This window comes from Rousettus aegyptiacus, unplaced genomic scaffold (genome assembly GCF_014176215.1).
Source record: "Rousettus aegyptiacus isolate mRouAeg1 unplaced genomic scaffold, mRouAeg1.p scaffold_m13_p_13, whole genome shotgun sequence".
Taxonomy (NCBI): Eukaryota; Metazoa; Chordata; class Mammalia; order Chiroptera; family Pteropodidae; genus Rousettus; species Rousettus aegyptiacus.
Window position 1 is genome coordinate 17,172,563 of NW_023416288.1, and position 19,039 is coordinate 17,191,601.

Genomic DNA, 19,039 nt, shown 5'->3' on the forward strand with positions numbered 1-19,039 from the left:
TCTGTCACGCACAATCACTGGCTTCAGCCTGTGGCCCTCTAAATGAAAGGAGCAGATTTGTGGCAGCTTTCCAACCTGCATTCCTTTTAATTAGTCAACTTGTGGCCCAATGTTATAATAGATAAGTAACCTCTTAATATTCATGTAATTAATTAATTTTTTTTTCTCATTCAGTTATAAGCCTTTGCATGGGGAAAAAAACCCCACTTTTTCCTGTATAGTCTCTGGTTTATGAAATAAGCATGTTACTATTACAAAGAACATCAGAGACCCAGTTTAATGATTCTCTATGAGGTCAGTTCCAGAAAGCACAGTATACCCATACCTTTATTTTAAGCATGTTATTTTTGCATTTAAAATAGTATCTGAAATCTTTCTTATGTATAAATTTGATATATGCAAGATAAATAATCTCGCCAACTCAACTGGGCTGGGAAGCCTCTCATTTATTTTAACTGATAAACTAATTTGCCATCGGAAAAGGGAGAGCTTGCACTTGTTTAAGACCCTCTGTAAAGCAAGCTGACACGAAAAATGGCCAGCAGTTCTCTAAGTACTAGGAAATCTGTCTGCTCCACATCTTGAAGTCAATAATTAAACGGCTGTTTCTATTATCTCCTAGCACATGATATGAACCCTTAAAAAGATAAGTTGCCTCCTATAAATATTAATAATGTCTACTGGCAACAAGAATGAGAATAACCATTAAAGCTCACCTATTTAAGTTTTTCATTTAAACCAAATTCTCCTCAAAGGCAGTAAGAACATTTTTACTTCTCTTAGGTCTTCATGGACAAAATACATGCTGAGAAAAAAACAGATATATCTGTATTACCCCCACTTACCCTTAGTACCAGTTCTCATGCAGTTTATGGGACAATACAACATCACTTCACTGATTCATCCATTTATACATATACTAATGTGCCTACTATGTAATAAGTGCTGGATCCCAATTATAAAGATGATATGAAGATGACTGAAGACACAATACCCGCTTTCAAAAGCTTACAGTTCATCAGGGAAGGCCGACGTGTAACTATCAATTGCATAAGCTCTTGTGCCAGGTGGAGACATATAATTTAAGAGCCTGGATTCAAATCCTGAGTCCTTATTTATGAGTTGTATCACCTTGGTGAAATATATTATCTTCTCCATGTCTTTGTTTTACTCATCTGCAAAATGAGGAATTATAGTACCTACTTCATAGGGCGATTGAGAATTATATGATGTAAGGTCCAAAAAGTACTTTGTAGGTGCCTGGCTTTATAAATTTTGACCAGCAGCAAATGTTACATATACATCAACTCCTCAAGGGTAGGGCAGGGTGCAGAACAGGGGTAAGTAAGTACTAGAAGCTTCAGAGAGGAGGTGTAAAGGCAGGACTGGCAGAGGAAAGCCTTGAGCAGGAAAGTTGAGAAGCATGAAACTGCATGGACCAGACTACAAAGGACTTCAAATGCCAGATAATGGAGCCTAGCCTTTATCCTGGGGGGAAGAGGAGGCACTAAAGAGTTTTATGCAGGGGTCATATGTCAGATTTGCATTTTAGAATGAAAATTCTGGTAACCATGGAGGATGAAGATGATGATCTTTGAGGTGGGGAATGCAATCCAGGTACACTGGTAGAAGGACCTACAGTCTACAGCAGTAAGGAGAGAAGATGTAGGAGGGACAATTTTAAATAAGACAGAAGGGGAGAGACAAGAAATCTGGGACAAGTCCCAAGGCTTCTGTTCTGGGTGACAGGGTGGATGGTGAGGCCATCGACCTGAACAGGTATGATGGGCAGGCTTGCTGCTTGAGAAGCTGTCCAGTTGGATATGTGAATCTGGGGCTCAAGGGAGTAGATTGAATTGAACAGAAGATGCCCTCTCTTCCTCCAAGATGATCTCCAGGAAGCTGAGGAGATTGCTGAGGGGGAGGAAACATGTAGGACAGATTCTAGGGGGAAGACAGAAGAGGGAAGTCACCAAAGAGGAGTGAGATAGGGAGGACGAAAAGTAGGAAACTGGTGTCACAGAAGCCAAGGTGAAGATTTACAAGAAATAAAGAAGAGAGAAGTAGACGTGTATCAGAAGATGCTAAGCAAGATGAGGGCTTTAGAATATCTACCATAGTAACATGATGGGACCTGAAGGCTGCCTGCACAAAATCGAAGTGTTAACAGCACCCAGAGCAAAGGCCACTCCAGTGCCGCCTGACATTAGGGAAAGTGTGATCTGGTGGAGGTGCAGACTGTTAATCAATTGCAATTAAAACAGCTTAGTTCTGCAATTTAATAAAAAAGAGCACATGAACACATTTCTGGGGCCTTTCCCATGGCCTTGGTGTGTGTGTGGGCTGCAAGTGAGGGGCTCTGAAGCTTGAACCCATTAAGCAGAGTAAATCCACTTCTGCTCATAAATAATCTCAGCTGAACTTAATTAAGAAATCAGTAGTGACAGATTCTTTAAAAAATTCTTTTTATACTGCATAATAATGATACTACTATTTATTTCACACACATATTGCAAATCTCAGGATGCACAAAACACATTTCAGAAGACCTCATCAATCACTGCAATTAAAACACAAAATAAATATTCTCAATTCTCTCGATAAAAATGTCATATTTTTATGACATGAATGTGTCATGTAAAGAACTTGTCTTGTATGTTTGTCTGGGTGTGTGTGTGTGTGTGCACAGAACTAGTATTTTCCTATCTCATTTATCTGGGAAGATGAATGAAGACTTAGTTATAACAAAATTTCCCAGATTACTTAAGTTTCTCCCTTTAAGCTCTAAAAAAGCATTACTTTAATCATTTAAATTTTTTCTTGCTTGTGTCCTATTATCAATTGTCTCTTTTCCTGCTGTTCCACTGCCTGTTTATCACCCTAATTCCTTTCCTAGCTTCTGCTTCTAATATGGAGCAGGCCCCTTATTCAAAGCCCTTAGATGGCTATCATACTTAAAAATGAATTCGACACTTCGACCAGGGCTCTCAGAGCGGGAACCCAGACTGCCTCCCTGATCTCAGCCCTGACCAGCCTACCTCCTTAAAATAGATTCTCTTTCTATCGCTTCTTACTCCCTCGTGGTGCTTCATACTTGAAATTATATAACACATTAAATTATTTATTTATCATATATCTTCCCAACAAGAGCGAGGGGAGATTTTATCTGTTTCATCAACTTCTACACTCTCGATTCAGTGCCTGGCCAGCAGAAACCATATAGCAAAACTTAAGAAATCATGTTAAATGGCAGCATGCATCTAAATAAGAGCCCAAGGAGGTAAGTGCAAGGCTTTAACGATGTTATAACCATTCGGGTGTTCAGAGCCCTCGTCTCTCCTCTGTTCTTTTATACTCTTTAAATTCCATTCCCTTGGTTCCTTACCTCTCTTTTGGCCCTCACAGGTCACCACTATTCTAAGTCTCATGTTTTTCTTTTCCTTACTTTAAAGAAGTTTTAGTTTTATTGCATAAATATACCTAAATAATATTTAATATTGCTTGTTTCTGAAATTATAAATATCACATATACTTTATAACTTCCTACAATTTTTTTTTGATTTAGTATTGTTTCTAAGATTCATCCATATTATTGCTATAGTTCATTCATTTTCATTTCCATTGCTGCATAGTTCTATTGGATGAATACACCAGGGTAGATTTAATAATTCTACTGTCTGTGAACATTTGGGTTCTTTCAGTTTTTTGCTATTATAAACAATGCTGTTATGCATTTTCCTGAATAGAACTCTTGCTGCACATGTGCAAATTTCTCTAAGGTAGGTAACTAGGCAAGGCATTGTAGGGTTTCATGGTATGAGTGTGTTAAACTACATAGTTAATGTCAGATTATTTTTCTAAGTAGTGCACCATTTTATGTTCCCACCAGTAGAGGCTCAAAGTTTTATGTGTTTCTTGAAAAAGCACAGAGCTGATATTAAATAAATATTTTTAAAATGCAATCTAACATTCTCTATCTTTTAACTGATGAATTTTGTACATTTACATTTACTGTGATTAATGAGTACCACTTTATGTACTCACCATTCTTTCTTGTATCTCAGATATTCCTTTTCGGATTATTTTCTTTCCCTTTGAAGTATGTCCTTTAGAAGTTTCTTTAGTGAAAAACTGGTGGTAAATTGTTTTGTTTTTTGTTTATCTGAAAATGTCCTTACCTCATGAGTATACTCTATGCTAAGAATTCTACATATACATATTAATAGTAATATACTATCTGGAACAGTAGTGGTTATTTCCACTACAAAGTCCTACAGGCACCAAAAGAGTATAATAAGTAATAATTTACCATGCATCACCCATTTCCTAGAGTTTTAACCCATACTAATGGTGCTAGGCATGCTTAACAAATAAAAGTTATCACCATTGATCTCAAGGAGCTCTGAGTAGCACTAAAAAAAAAAAAAAAAGGAAGAATGGAAAAAAGAAGTCACATTAAACTTAAGTAGAGAGTGAAAGGCTTCACGTAAAGGCTGAATTGGGTGGCTTAATAAGTGCTGTGGGAATTCGGAGCAGGAAATAACTGAAGAGAGCTGGATCCTAGTCAGGTCATGTTGTAGAAACTCTTGACTTAATTTCAAAACAACACTGCTTATGTGGTCAAACCACACCTTTACCTTGAACCTAAGAAAAGCCAGAGTACTTTTTCTTCAGAGACAGTATTATGGTTTAATCTAAATCCTGAAACGGGCACTAGGTTGATAAGAGCAATACTAAGACAACTGTGATTAAAAACTAAATTAGAGAGTAAGCAATTGTATCAAATGACACACACACAAATTCCCTGAATGGCTAATTGAATATGCTACTGAGTTATGAGTTTAGGTACCCACTCCTTTTGTAAGTGGGGGGCATTCTTGCATGGCTTTGTAAAACGAAACAAGACAGCGCAGGTTATACAAGGGCTGGGCTGAAAGCCTCAGGAATTTCTTTCAGCTAATTTTTTTGAAAGGTTAATAGCTGGAAGAGTTCTTAGGTGACACATCTTAAGCAGACTATGGGAAAGAAGGGTATGTTATTTGTGACATTAATTCCTAATCCGTGGTACAATGAGTCACTTATTGACTGGAGAAGAATCTAACCTATTTGGGTAATGAAGCTTTCTGAATATTAACTACTGAGCACCTACCTCCAAGAGCAAGTGATAACCAGAGTACAAAATGGTTTAGTCTAGAAGTAATATTAAAAGGCCCGTTTTGACTACAGTAAGGAAAGGAATTCACTTTCATAATTTAGGAATTGTTACTTTTCAGTCATCTCCCCTCCTTTCTATAGAGATTAAATACAGAACATGTCCTTTCTTAAATTGAAATAAAAATATTTCTAGAGTTTGTCCTTTTGATGGTAAAGAAGAAAAAGTATAATTATGAAGATTTGTGCTGTGAGGTTGAAACAGGTTCTCTTCTCTTATCCTAACTCCTTGCCTGGCAGGTGAAAGTCAACAGGGAGCAAGGACTGAAAAGATAGCTCTGAATTCCTGGGACTCTGAGATCTCATATTAAGAGCTGGTGCCTGAAAGACAGACAGCTTGTACGGTCCATACGGTTCATTCACAGTAACGTGCTCACCCATTCTCAGTGTCTTAGTGAGAATCCTGCAACTTTGCAGATTTGCATATTCAATATCCCGTATGCAAAGACCAGGTAACAGGTATACTCTTGGAAAGAACTTTCCAAACTTTGGCACTGTTTAAGGAATAGTGATACTCATATTTCATGAATACTAGAAACAGTCTTCCTTTTAAGAAACACTTAAATAATAATAAAATAGGAGAGAATGGTCTCTCTGAGATATTAGTAACCTAAACTCTAATATGAGTGGTCCTTTGGTATCTGGTTAGCAGTAGGAAAATGATTTAATTGGTTATACACATTTCTGTACCTGTCATCATGTTCAAATGCAAATATGAATATTCCTACTATGTAATTCAATTATAGGACTTTAGTGAATACATACTCTTTTTGTGTATTAACTCCCACAACAATTCTAAAAGGGAGGTATGGTTACTTTCTCTATTTTAACAAATAAAAAACCCAGAATGCAGAAAGCTAAAGAATTTGTCTAAGGTCACACAGCTTGTTAAGTAGCAAGATAAACTTCAAATAAAAGGTCTGGGTCCAGAATCTGTCCTCTTAACCAATGTGCTGTGCTCTAGTGTCTCCTGAGTAAAGCAATAATTTTTTGGAAAAAAAAATCTCTGCCTAAATTTGAAAATGACAGAAGAAAAAAAAGAGATATTCTAGGAACACCTGAATCATTTAAGACTTCAAAAACAATGTTACCAAGAAGGAAGAGAGACACAAGGGAAGAAATTCTAAAACAGGATCAATGGAGTCACTGTTTAAAGAAAAGAAAGGACGTATTCTCTTGGGAGGGTGTGAACTATTTATTCACCAATACCTGATGAGATATAGAAACACACACACACACACACACACACACACACACAAAATGTGATATCAGAAAGAACACCAGTCATATAATGTTTTAAATTCTGATGTCTTCTTAAACCCTTCCAACTTAACAACATCTGCCCTCAAAAAAGTGACAGTGTTCTTTTAAGAGAAATGGCCATAATCAAGTGGATGATATCTAGGACTGGGGAGCACATGGCGGTGATGGTGAAATTTTTATTTAATTTTTAAAAAAATTCTCAAACTCAACAAACTCTTACTGGAATTATATTCAATATCTAATTTCTAAACTTGTTATTCCTTAGGAGCAGCTGAGGGAAAAAAGGTGATTGTGAGCAGCCCCAGGAAGAGAATAATCTAACAAAAAGCTAAAAAAAATATTCGATACCTTTAATTATTGATGTCTTTGTTTCAAACCTCGTTTTGACTTTCTGACTTTGAAAACTGAAAAATAAAGCCATTTTGTCATTAAAAAAAAAATGAATGGACCAGCTGAACCAAGAGAATGGAGGAGAGAAATTGAGACCACACAGATTTGCCTATAATGAGCATATGTTTCTTTTATAATGGACATAAACATCTTAAAAGTACATCATCATTACCAATTACTGTTTAGTGAGCATAATACATGTGATGCCTAGTTTCTTCCCTCAAGGTGCTTGCTGTCTAATGAAAAAAGTAAATTATGGAATTTTTGTGCTGTTGACATTACATAACCCTCATTAGGGTTCAGTCATATAATGACCACATGCGAGGTATATAATTCACCAACTTTAGCAAAAGCTGGATTCTGGGGATGAAAAAGGAGAAACAGAAAGACAGGTGGCTAATTAGATAGAATATAACCATGTTACTGGGTTTTTAGGTCCAATAAGCTAAAGCATCTGTCATGTAAGTCCTGACGAAAAGACATTTTTAGAAAAAGGCTCCATTTGTAAATGAAAAAAAGTCATTTTATGACAGATTTAACTTAATCACAAGTGGGTAAACAACTAGAAAATTTCTGATTCACACAATTACTAGTGAGATGTCGTATGCAGACTCTACATTATATAATCTATTTCATTTTGAAAGCAAATGTTCACTATATCAAAAGATATTACTACTTACATTTGTACAACTGGCAATAAAAATAGCAATTATTACATCAATAGTGACTATTATGTCTTGAGCACGGATCTACATTATTATCAACAACAGTGTAATACAAAGAGATTTATGATCACAGACACTTATTCAACAAAAAAGAACATTACTTTTCCTTTCTTTCTTTCTTTCTTTCTTTCTTTCTTTCTTTCTTTCTTTCTTTCTTTCTTTCTTTCTTTCTTTCTTTCTTTCTTTCTTTCTTTCTCTCTCTCTCTCTCTCTCTCTCTCTCTCTCTTTCTTTCTTTCTTTTTAAAAAGGGAAATTCATATCAGACTATGGCATGGATGTGTTTTGTCTAGATCTATACTGAATTACTTCTAGTTTCTATTCTCTCCCTTTCCTGCCTTCATTCAACTCCTCATTGTATATCATATGATACCTACTATATTAGAGGCAAATCAAAAGTACACTGAAGAGGAATCGCCTAACTTTATCCTCGAGTCAGGCCAACTTCAGGGAGGAGGTGGCATGTGCACTGAGTCTAGAAGAAAGGGTAGGGAGTTTATTAGGCTGAGAAGGGGGAAAGGTGATCTAAGCAGGGAAAAGACTGTCTAATATGGCATGGAGGCGCAAAATCTACTGGCATGTTGTTCCAAACAGAAAGCAAGAGGTCTGGAGAGAGGTCCGGAGTGGCAAGATCCCAGGGCTGTGTGGATCGATTTGGAGTGGGTGGGAAAGCAGGAATGGAGAGAAAGGTTGCATTCTAGAGCTCAGAGTATATAGACCTATGGGCAATGGGTAATTTTTACTCCTATATCTCCCAAAGCCTGCTGGTTTCCCACAGCTGGTCCATGCTACGTGGCCCCTCCCACAGCTCCTTTCTATAAGCCAGTCTTGTCTTTCCAGGAAAAAGAAAACCTGCTTTTCTGATTAACTATACTCCAGATCTTTCATCCACTCTGAGAGAGTGGGATTTTATAGTCAAGTAATGTTCCTGAATATATGTGAAGATCATTATTCTTGGAATATATTTCATATTCTTGATAGTAACTTTTCCCATTCTTTAGAAAGTTCTAGTTGTACTTTTTCTAATCTGCTTTTTCTAAACTAGTAAAAGCTAGTTTCCTGCAACTAGGTTACAGACTTTGGCCCATTTAACAAGGTCAGACTGTTTATTCTTGACAGAATTCTTTCCCACTGTAAAAAGGTACTTTTAAATGCCACATTCCAAGAGCAGTGCCAGTAAGCCACTGAAGCATATTTTCCCACAAGAACTGATACCATGTGCAGTCCCCACCTCACTGAAATCACCCAGAGTTACATAAGGTGCAGATAGCATTTAACGTCACTGTGAAATCTATTAACTGAAGCACGCCAGTAGGCATTCAGAAAACTTCCATACATTTCAGAGCATCATAACCTTTAAAAACTAATTAATCAAAATAAAAGTGGGAAAGAAAGAGAAGGATATCTTTAGAAATTAAAAAAAAAGAAGAATTATTTAAGGCAGTGGAAGAACAGAAATCTTGTAACTTTACAGTAGTACTCAAACCTAGAAGTAGTAGATTTTTCTCCCTTATTTTGGAGTTTTATGGTCGAGTTGTTAAATTTACAGCTCTACTTTTAGATTCTGCCAGCCTTCAAAATAAATATATGAGCAGCACTAAAGTAAATTCTCCTGTGCTTGCTCCTTCTTTCTTTGGATGTTTCCCTGAGACTTGAAGGTAGATTATTCCTCCACAGCCAACTGTAAAGTTTAACATTCAAATTTATGAGGGATTTAAAAATCATCAGTATCCTTACAGATGTTAGGTGTGAAGATGTCACTCACCCTGCGTTTCAATTCCTGGAGAAAAGGAAAACAGAACGCAGAAGCAATAAGAATACTACTTCAGCAACTCAAAGAGCATCATTTAGAAACAAATTTGGAATATTAGCAATAAAATATGAAAGAAGATCCAGAATTATAAAGCAATTATAAAAGTTCGAGCTTAATTTTTGGAGACACCTGTAAAGATTTAACAAAGACAGGTACCTAATCTTCTCAAGGACTCAAGTGCACTGAATAAAATGGCTAAAAAAAATTACAATGCAGACATTTTCAGCTTTTTCCTGTGAAACTATGGTTTCTCCAAAGATCCCCAAAGACCTTAATTTTTATAAAAAACATGCTATACAGAAAATGTAACTGCACAAGTTTAGGAGGTGCAGGAAGGTTTGTGATCTTGGGTACAGAGGGATGAAGCATGATAATTATCTGACGTCTAGGATGGCTGTCTAGGCAGACATTCGAAGTATAAATGTTACTCCCTCAGAGCACAAGTTACTACTATCAGGGAGTGATGCAGGTAACTGGGAAAATTAGCTAAAAGTTGTGTCTAAAACAAAACAAAACAAACAAACAAAAAACTTAAGACGCTTATAATTGACGAAATGGCAGCGGTGACAACGTGAAAAATGCAGAGTTGGAAATTCATACATCGATTCATTTGTGAAAGCAGGGAGTTAGGAAAGCACTTAATTAAGCTCAAAGAATAGTGAGCAATTTGATAGTGTTAAATAAGGAATATGGTTATGTGTGTGAGGTAGTCTCTGGGTGGGAGTGGTAACAGGAAGACAGAGGGGTAGGTTGGGGCTACACTGCAAAAAAAAAAAAAAAAAAAAAAAAGACTTGCCATGCTAGCTACAGAGTTTCATTTTTTAGGCATGGAGAATCATGAGGATTCATTTCATTCATTCACCTTGTATTTATCAAGTGCCTACCATGTGCCAGGAAGTCATTGTGGGAAACACTCAAATGGTATAAGATTTGGCTTGAGTGAATAAAAATGGATAGGTCTAATGTCACATGTCCAATGTAACCAAACTTCAGTAATATATCTTGATATAGGAACTTACACTATAAGACTATTAAAGCCCAAGCAAAACGAAGATACTCACTTTGCTTAAAGTAGTAGCAAAGAAGTATGTAGTGACAGCTATAAAACCAAGAAACTCACACATCTAAAGAATTAAAGAGGACAAAAAAATCCAAGTTAGAGAAACATTGTTTTATATTCAATTTCGAGGACTCTCATACTACTTTGAATAAATATAGCACAACACTTGAGTTAAGCAAATTTGGAAGATATGGAATTATCTCATTAAATACAGCTAGGCAGACAAGCCCTTGACCAAGCACAGAAGGTGGATTCCTGTAAGAATATTGAATGTAAGAGGAAACACTTTTCTATCTTCTGGATCCCTTAGAAAACCTTTGTTTGCAAATCCTTTCTAAAGCATTTAAAGTTGTCAAACTTAAGACAATACTTGGTCTTTATACTCAAACTTTGCCTCATGCTCCTGAGATTTGAATGGCATTGTACAGGGTGTCTATATAATGAGACAGAAAAAAACAGGTGACAACCAGACCTTGTCTACATCATACCCTGGAAGAACATGCTGGCCAAACAGATATGTGGAAGAAGCAAAGAACATCTTGTCCTTTCTTTGAGTAAAACATCTTCCAGCCAGCAGCAGCCTTACAGTGAAACTGTTTTCGTCCAGAACCAATTTGCAACAGTGACCACTTAGGAGGAGCTAGAATTAGGTGAGTCAAATGAATGACTATCTTTTATAAACAAGAGAAACAGTCATTTGATTAACTTCGTCTATATACGGGGTCCAATTAAGTACCCACACGTATGCACACACATCTAGGGCAGCTTTCTGTATAGTATGGCATACATTATCTTTCTGTAAGGGAGACATTCTATTCTCACAGTAATCATCAGTGTTTGCCTTCACTGCAGAGGCAGAGTTAACCTATCAGTCTGTACCTCAAAATGTGTTTTATTACCACTGAGAATGCGTAACGGAGGATCTGGATGGGCTTTCATGTTTGTGTTGGCTCTGGCATTTTCCACGTACCCAGCCCCGGGAATCCTGAAGAAAACGTGTCCTGTTCCCAGCTCTGTGCACTGCCCCATTGTGTTCCACTTCCCTCACTGGTGAAAGTGAAAACGAAACCGGCACAAACACTCCATTGTTAACTACGAAATATGTACTGGCAACTGCAAGTTTTCACAAAACAGACCTGGTTGTGTCACGGCAAGGAGATGCTGAGTGGGGAGGGGGTCAGAGGAGCCTTTCCGGCTTCAGAGGTGTGTCCTGCACTTTCCCTGAGGTGCTGAGGCGACCAGGGCTTTGGGTTTTTTCCATTATACTCGTGTAATGCTCTCGGTTTGATTTACTCAGTATGCACTGGCAGCTTTTGCAGGCTTCTGTGGGAGTAGCTCGGCTGCCTGAGCCGAGGCACAAACCCTGCCAGGTCTCCATAGTAAATACAACATGCACGGAGAGGAAACAAGCATAAACAATTTATTTTCTCCTATAAAAGATGTCATTGTTCTCCCATCTTTGGTTCTGTTTCACTTTGTCAACTTGGTGGTGCCAACTGGGTGCCGTACAATGAGTTATTCCAAACATAGACATAGAAAATAAGCACGAATCATATGATGCACACATCCATGGGGTCTGTGTCCAGGTGGGTTCTGAGAGGAGCGACCTCTCTGAGCATCCCACATCCTGGCGTGGGTGAGCAGGGAGGGCTTCCTTGAGGCCCAGCCAATGAGAGTTCCTGAGCCACATGGCCTCACAGAACTGTGTCCCTTTATAGCATTTATCTCTGTTTCTAACTACACATTTGCTGACAGCCTTGGCACAAGGAAAGTCATTAATAATTATTTGTTGACTGAATGTCACATCTCCATTTCCTTAATTTTCTCCCTTATGCTTATAAAAAAGTTTCTGAATCTGCGAAGGTTCCTTCAGTGTTTAAATGCTACCAACCCTTGGGTCACGGTAAAAACCTGTATTGCTAGAGGTATAAGAAGGAAATGTAAATGATTTAATTTTTGTAATACTGTGGCATTAAATAAATGAACGATCTTAAAAAAAGGCAACTTTGGGAATCTTATCGGTTCCATATAAGAAAAATCTCCAAGTGTATTTTTGTACTTTGTAGAGTGGTCTTCCCATGTTTACTATTTACTTGGCTCTTGGTGAATTCTACGGAGTGGAAGATGTTTTCAGAACGCATGTGTCTTTTAATAGAAAAGATAATATGGAAAAAAAGACCTTTGGAGAAGGAGCATGTAATTTTATTAAGTCACTAAAAAGACAAGAGAATTTTCTCACTTTTCCAATATGGTACAAAGTGGAATTGTTCTCCATATCATATGTGTTAGGCCAAGGCATCTGGAGGAAAAATGCTAATTCTATCTTTTGTCTAATGATTATATGAAGAAAGGCCCTCCAAATACACTGAAAAGTGACTGTAATACTGTTCATTATAAAGTAAAAATTGATTTAAGGCAGGCCAATCCTAGACCTCGTCCCAGGATGTTAAGTTACAGGGGCACCAAAAAACCCACCTTTTTTAAAGGTGCAGACCTCTTCCATCCATAGGTGCCTTGGTGGTGACTCTCCTGGGGAGTGAGTGGCTCTAACTGCCTGGGTGTTGGCAGCCACATCTAGATATATTAATTTCAACACTGGCATTGCTCTGGATGGCCCTCAAAGTGGTCTCACGAACAGTGAGTGCAGCATGATGTGTGTGCTGTCTCGATTATGCCCTGGGGTGATTTTACGAGAGCAGACACAGGACTGAATCAAGAGAACATTTGATTTTTTCCTAAGAATGATACATTTACAAGACGTTCAGGTTTGCACAAGTGTGGCAGAAGAAGTTTCATTCTGAATCTACATAAAAAGTTAATTAACCAGGAGGCATGAATTCATGCCTCAGTGTTACCCACTGTGTCAAAATGTGGCATGAGCTAGTGTTTCTTATTACAATTTCAGCAAGACTTAAAATGCATTTTAAAAAATGAACTTTTGAACATTTGTGGAACCTCTGGATATCCTTTGTGGAACCAGAGAGTTCCCAAGAACACAGTTGGATACAGTCTGAAGCACCGGAGCCTACAGTGGGAAGACGAGGAAAGCTGTAGCATGGTGGGTTCTCCAAGCCATTTAAAAATCCATTCATTGAAATTCAGACTTAACCTGATCACAAACTGCCTGTTGTAGTCTCAGTTTCTCCACTTTCAAAATGAGGTGATTAATAAAGAGTTCCCAAAACACCAAATCCAATGGCAAAAGTATCGCCTTACATGCTGTATGGTTCAGTTTAGAAAAAAATTAAAATTTTTCATCATAAACTGAAAAGAGAGGACTACGTTATCTCCAAATTGCTGTTCACAGATATTCATGATTACCAGTCATTATCAGGTGGCTGCTGATGTCCCAGTAAAGTGAGGTGTCTAAAGGGCACTTATCAGATGGGGACGAGTTAAGTCACACCTATACATCTACATTACGACTACAGTCCAGACTTACAGTGATCGTCCTAAATTAATTTCTATCCAAAGGCCAACTCCTTTAAGGAACTTATAGCCTGTTAAATAAAACCCCCATACAAAGCAGTATTATGAAAGACATGAATAAGATGTTGCTCTGAAATCATGGAGGGAGGAAGGAGGAATTAATTTCTGCAAGGAGTAACAGAAGGGGACATTTGATCCAGGCTTTGGAAGGTAAGTAATAAATTAGCATTTCTCATGGCTGTAAAATGTCAGTTTTGAATCAGTTAACTTGTAATTCCTTTAACATTCCACAGATTAAGTTGACTCCCAGTTCCTGTATGACATAACCCACTAAAAAATGTGTATTTCCAGGAAGTGGAAAAATAAATACCAGCTTCATTTGAAAAATTATGATTCCAAGTCTTTAGATGTCACTATGTGTACGTGAACCAATGTATCACTATACTAAATGGATCTTTCCATTTTAAAATTTTTCCTTTAAAGGAACAAACAAAAAAATAAAATGGGAAAAGTTTTAAACACAGTACCCTTATAGGAATCAAAGCCTTTATTATTGGCATTACATTCCAATGATCACTCTTTCAAGTAAAGTCTGCATTCGTTCTAGCGTGTTTCACAGTCGCTAATGCTTTTTAACTTTACATCACCATAAGTAAAGAGAGTATGTGGTATAAAGGAGATACTGAAAAAACAAGTATTTATGATTGTCTTTCCTTTTTTCTCTATGAAATAATTTGTCTACACTTTCCTGTCTGAACATATCAACCTTTAGCAAGAATGGAATGTTAATTGATGTTACGCACAAGCTGGGCTATCATTCCTCGAATTTAATAAGCAAAAAAAAAAAAAAATCGAAACCAACTGGGTTTCCTGTTTTTAGTGCCCATTTGGAGAGGATCAAAAAAAGTGTGTTGGTTATCTTCCCTTGATCAATGTACCCAAGGAGATGAGCTCCTTCCATCTGCTCCTCTGCTGACTGTCCGGATCATAAAGCCTATTCAAGCTTTTCCCCCGGGGCCTTGAAACAACATGCGCAACTACTTCCTAAGGAAGCTCTCAGCCTACCTCACCCTTCCCACTGGGGAAACACACAGACTCAGCCCTTTCTGGTGTCATTATACAAGAATACAAGGGCTCGCCTGACCCAACCCAAAGCTGAGGCGCATCCTTTAGATGCCACCTTGTGCCCTGTCTTCTCAAAATCGATGGCGTATGCTGGACAAAGAGGAAACAAATACAATTTATCTTTCAACAATAGGGACACACTCCAAAGAATTCCCTTTGAAAATTCTAATGCCCTAGGTAAAGTATAAAATGTTGGGAAAGAAAGTGGTCTCACATGTCCAGGCTGTAGTATCCACATTTCGGGGATGGAAAGCAGAATACTTTTGTACACTGAATGTTTTTCCGAGGCAGAGTTACCTCTCTTAGAGAATTTCCAGCTCCCCTCCTGAATTTCTACTTCTCAGCTGAGGCATTACTGGAATGTGGGGAAATAATTTTTATTGTGTAGGATATTAGCCTCCTTGCAGTCGCCTCCATCTCCAAGTCATCATGATGACCAAAAACATGGCCATATTCTTCTCAACGACACCCCACACCCAGGGCGGTGCTGCCCAGTTGGGAACCACCTCGAGGCTAAAAATGGATTGTGTGTGAAAAATGACATATTTATCCAAGAGGATTCTTTTTCTTAAGGCTCAATTTAATGCTTTGAGGGCCATTTCTATAGTCATCATCGAATCAAAAGGATTCTCCACATCAACTTCTGCCCCAGATAAGTAGCACAGCGAAGGAACATTCCTTGGCTTTTTGTATGTATGTGTAAATTTGTTGTATGTAAAACAGGTCTTTCAAAGAAAAGGGTTATTAGTGCCTACTTTGAGCTCCTCTTTTTATCTTTTGAGTACAGAATTTCACAAAAATTCTTCTTAGAAACAATGAACTGTAAGGATAAATGAAAGCTAACCAAAGTCTATAGTATTATGGTTTTATGTCCGAATGAGACAAAGAACAGGATATCGTAACTGTCATTCTCTGCCAGAACAGAGCCCTTGGGTTTACTCTTTCTCTTCTGGCCTGTATTAAGCCTTTACAAGGCAATGTGGTGCTACCTGGGCCTGGGTCATTCAAGTTCATTGTAAATTTAATTTTTTTCTCCACAGTTGGCACCACAGCTTCAGAGGAGTGCTTTCACACACCTTTGAAGGCACTGTAGCTGTTCTTCAAACAAGGATGCTACAGACAGGTCAACGTTCCTGGTACTCTCTTTCTCGACCTTGTGCTGTTTCCCCATACAATACACACGCAGCTCTGAAAACAGTGATTATAACAAAAAGCATTTGGAAACTTATAACTGATTCCCTTCCAGTGGCTAAGATGCAAAAGGCTATTTCTGCAATGGGTCCTGTCCACAATAAGCCCAGTCCGGATGTGTCTGTAGTTGTAAGCAGAATGCTTTACTCTTACTTACAGTTATATAAAAAAGTGCAGACATTCTGTCCACCAGCCGAACATTGGCAGTAATAACATTAGGAGCATTGAATGGGGGCAGTTTGTCATTTAAAAGAGGAAAAATAAATTTAATGAAAGAACAGCACTCTCTCACTCACCACTGAGGTCAGAGCCATCTGAAAACTGTAGATGCGGGCAAGGCCGAAGTCAGCCAGTTTTATTTGTCCATTGCTAGTCACGAGAATGTTCTGTGGTTTTAGATCGCGATGCACGACTCGGTGAGAATGAAGAAAGTCCAGACCTCGGAGAAGCTGAAACATCATGTCCTAAATAAAAGCAAAAAAGAAAATTGATACACGGTCAAAACAGAAATTCAATATGTCATATCCTCAGCACTTAGTAGAGTGTTGGGCACACAGAAAGCGTTTGATAAATATTTGCTGAATAAATGAATTTTTCTCCCTTTCTACTTCTCCATTCTCCCATTCTCAAGATCATGACAAAATATTTACTCTCAAACTACGTTTTATTAATGAAAGGACAATTTAAAAATAGTTTCAGATGGCACGGGAAATACTCTGAAGGGTATATATCAACCTGGTGTCAGTGGTTAATGCTGGGGAGAGGAAGTAGTTGGTAAGAGGGGGATATCTGTTACTTCATATATTTCTACATGGTTTAATATTTGATTTTAATAATTAAAATCCAGTGGATAACAATATTAATGGTAATTTAAATAATTTTTATAGCACCAAATACTAAGCAAACAATGTGTCAGGCACTGTTCTAAGCACCATCTTTTAGTAATGCAAGTAATTCACACCACAACAATGAGGTAAATAATATTATACCCCATTTTAAAAGTCAAGGAACTGATACATAGTAGTTGTATGCAATTAGTCCAAAGCAATACCACTAGCAAGAGATACAGTCTTGATTCAAAGAGTCCAGAAAAACTGGATCCAAATCCTCAATGTATTTCTTTATTAGATCGATGAACTTATCGGTATGTAAAACCAAGTGAGCTATTTAACCTCCCTGAGCCCATTTTCCCATCTGTAAAATGGCAAAGTAACAAAACATATTTGGTATGATCACTTCATAAAGCACTAAGCACAGCAGCAAGCATTCGGTATATGGTGGCTATCATTGTCATCACTATTAACCAGCATAAAGCAAGGGGAAATGCAGACGATAAACCAACATCACATATTTTCCTAATTTTAAAAATGATAAAATTAGATATAAGATTTAAAACTCAGAAACAGTGTCTGAAAGTAGGAATTTAAAACTTTTGACCAAGATATGATCCTCTGAAATCTGGGGTTAATAAGACTGACTTATCCCTCAAAATACTGTGAGGATGGTGTGTACAAAGGAGGATAGAATCACCTTGTTCATGTAAGGGTTAGAAAATTTATTAGGCAGCGTCACAGACTTCAGAGCTGGCACAGGCAGTGAGGACATGGTTGTTCAGCAGCTGGATCACTAACTCTTGTGGACAGCCACATATTTGGTTATTGGTTTAGGGTACTGGTTCTTCCTTCAGAGTTGTCAGTTCTGTCTTTACATCCCAGCTTGTTTAAAACCAAAGCCTTAGCTTTTCCATTTATATAATGGAGAAAGTAGTGCTTTGTTTTCATAATATTATGAGATTCAAATGAAGTAACATATGCAAAGGGGTAGTGCAGTTTCTGGCACATGGTAACTAACCATTTAACAAATGATAATTATTAAAGTGTCTCATTTCCTGAGGAAGACAGAGTCACAAAGAACTGTAAGAAAATGGGGCCAGTGTCACAGGTTAGTGAACAAAGTGTAAAGGGTGAGTGTGTTATGACAGAGGTGTACTGGAATCCTTCTTGAGATCTACCAAAATGGCACAGCAGTCCCTCCTTATCCATGGTTTCAGTCTCCATGGTTTCAGTTACCCATAGTCAACTGTGGTCCACAAATATTAAATGGACAATTCCAGAAATAAACGATTTGTAAGTTTTAAATTGCAAGCTGTTCTGAGTGGCGCTGTCCCTTCTGTCCCACCTGGGGCATGAATCATTCCTTTTGTCCAGTATACCCATCCTGTATACACGACCCAGCTTTTAAACACTTAATAGCCCGCTAGGTCATTAGATCAGTTATCAGATGTCTTCAGAGACAAGGAGAGCAAGCACATTCACAAAACTTGTATTACAGGATATCGTTATAATAATTCTACTTTATTCTTGTTATTGTTGTTAATCTCTTACTGTGTCTAATTTATAGTTTAAACTTTATCATAGATATGGATGTATAGGCAAAAAACAGTATATATATATAGGGTTTGGTACGATCATGGTTTCTGGCATCTACTGGGAGTCTTGGAACATGCCCTCTGTGGATAAGGGGGAGCAACTGTATTCTGAACTGGCATGGGATACCTTCTAAATTTCCAAAGGTGAAAATTCTGGAAAAGACTGCTGTCAAGGGCCAGTTCTTCAAGACTTAAGAGCAACTACACGTCAAACAACTTGCGATGAACAAATAGGAGTGTAAAAACGAATCACAAAATGTTAAGAAAAGTAGTCTGCTGTGGCAAATACGTCTTTATTGGAAACATATGCACACACTTGTAAACACTAAATTTTAAATAGCATGACTAACCTAAAGTAATGTCATGCTGGCTCATCATCGTTAGCTTCTTATACACCAAGTACTAAC

At 37.7% G+C, this 19,039-nt stretch overlaps 1 protein-coding gene across 5 annotated transcripts in view; it reads right to left on the reverse strand.

The window, feature by feature from the left end:
• CDK6 (cyclin dependent kinase 6) overlaps positions 1-19,039 on the reverse strand; it is a 210,151-nt gene that overhangs the window by 88,214 nt on the left and 102,898 nt on the right. For all 5 annotated transcript variants that reach the window (XM_016161287.2, XM_036230346.1, XM_016161288.2 and 2 more), the window contains one exon: positions 16,501-16,668. In XM_016161287.2, coding sequence (XP_016016773.1) covers positions 16,501-16,668 — 168 coding nt within the window. The remainder of the gene's footprint in view (positions 1-16,500; positions 16,669-19,039) is intronic.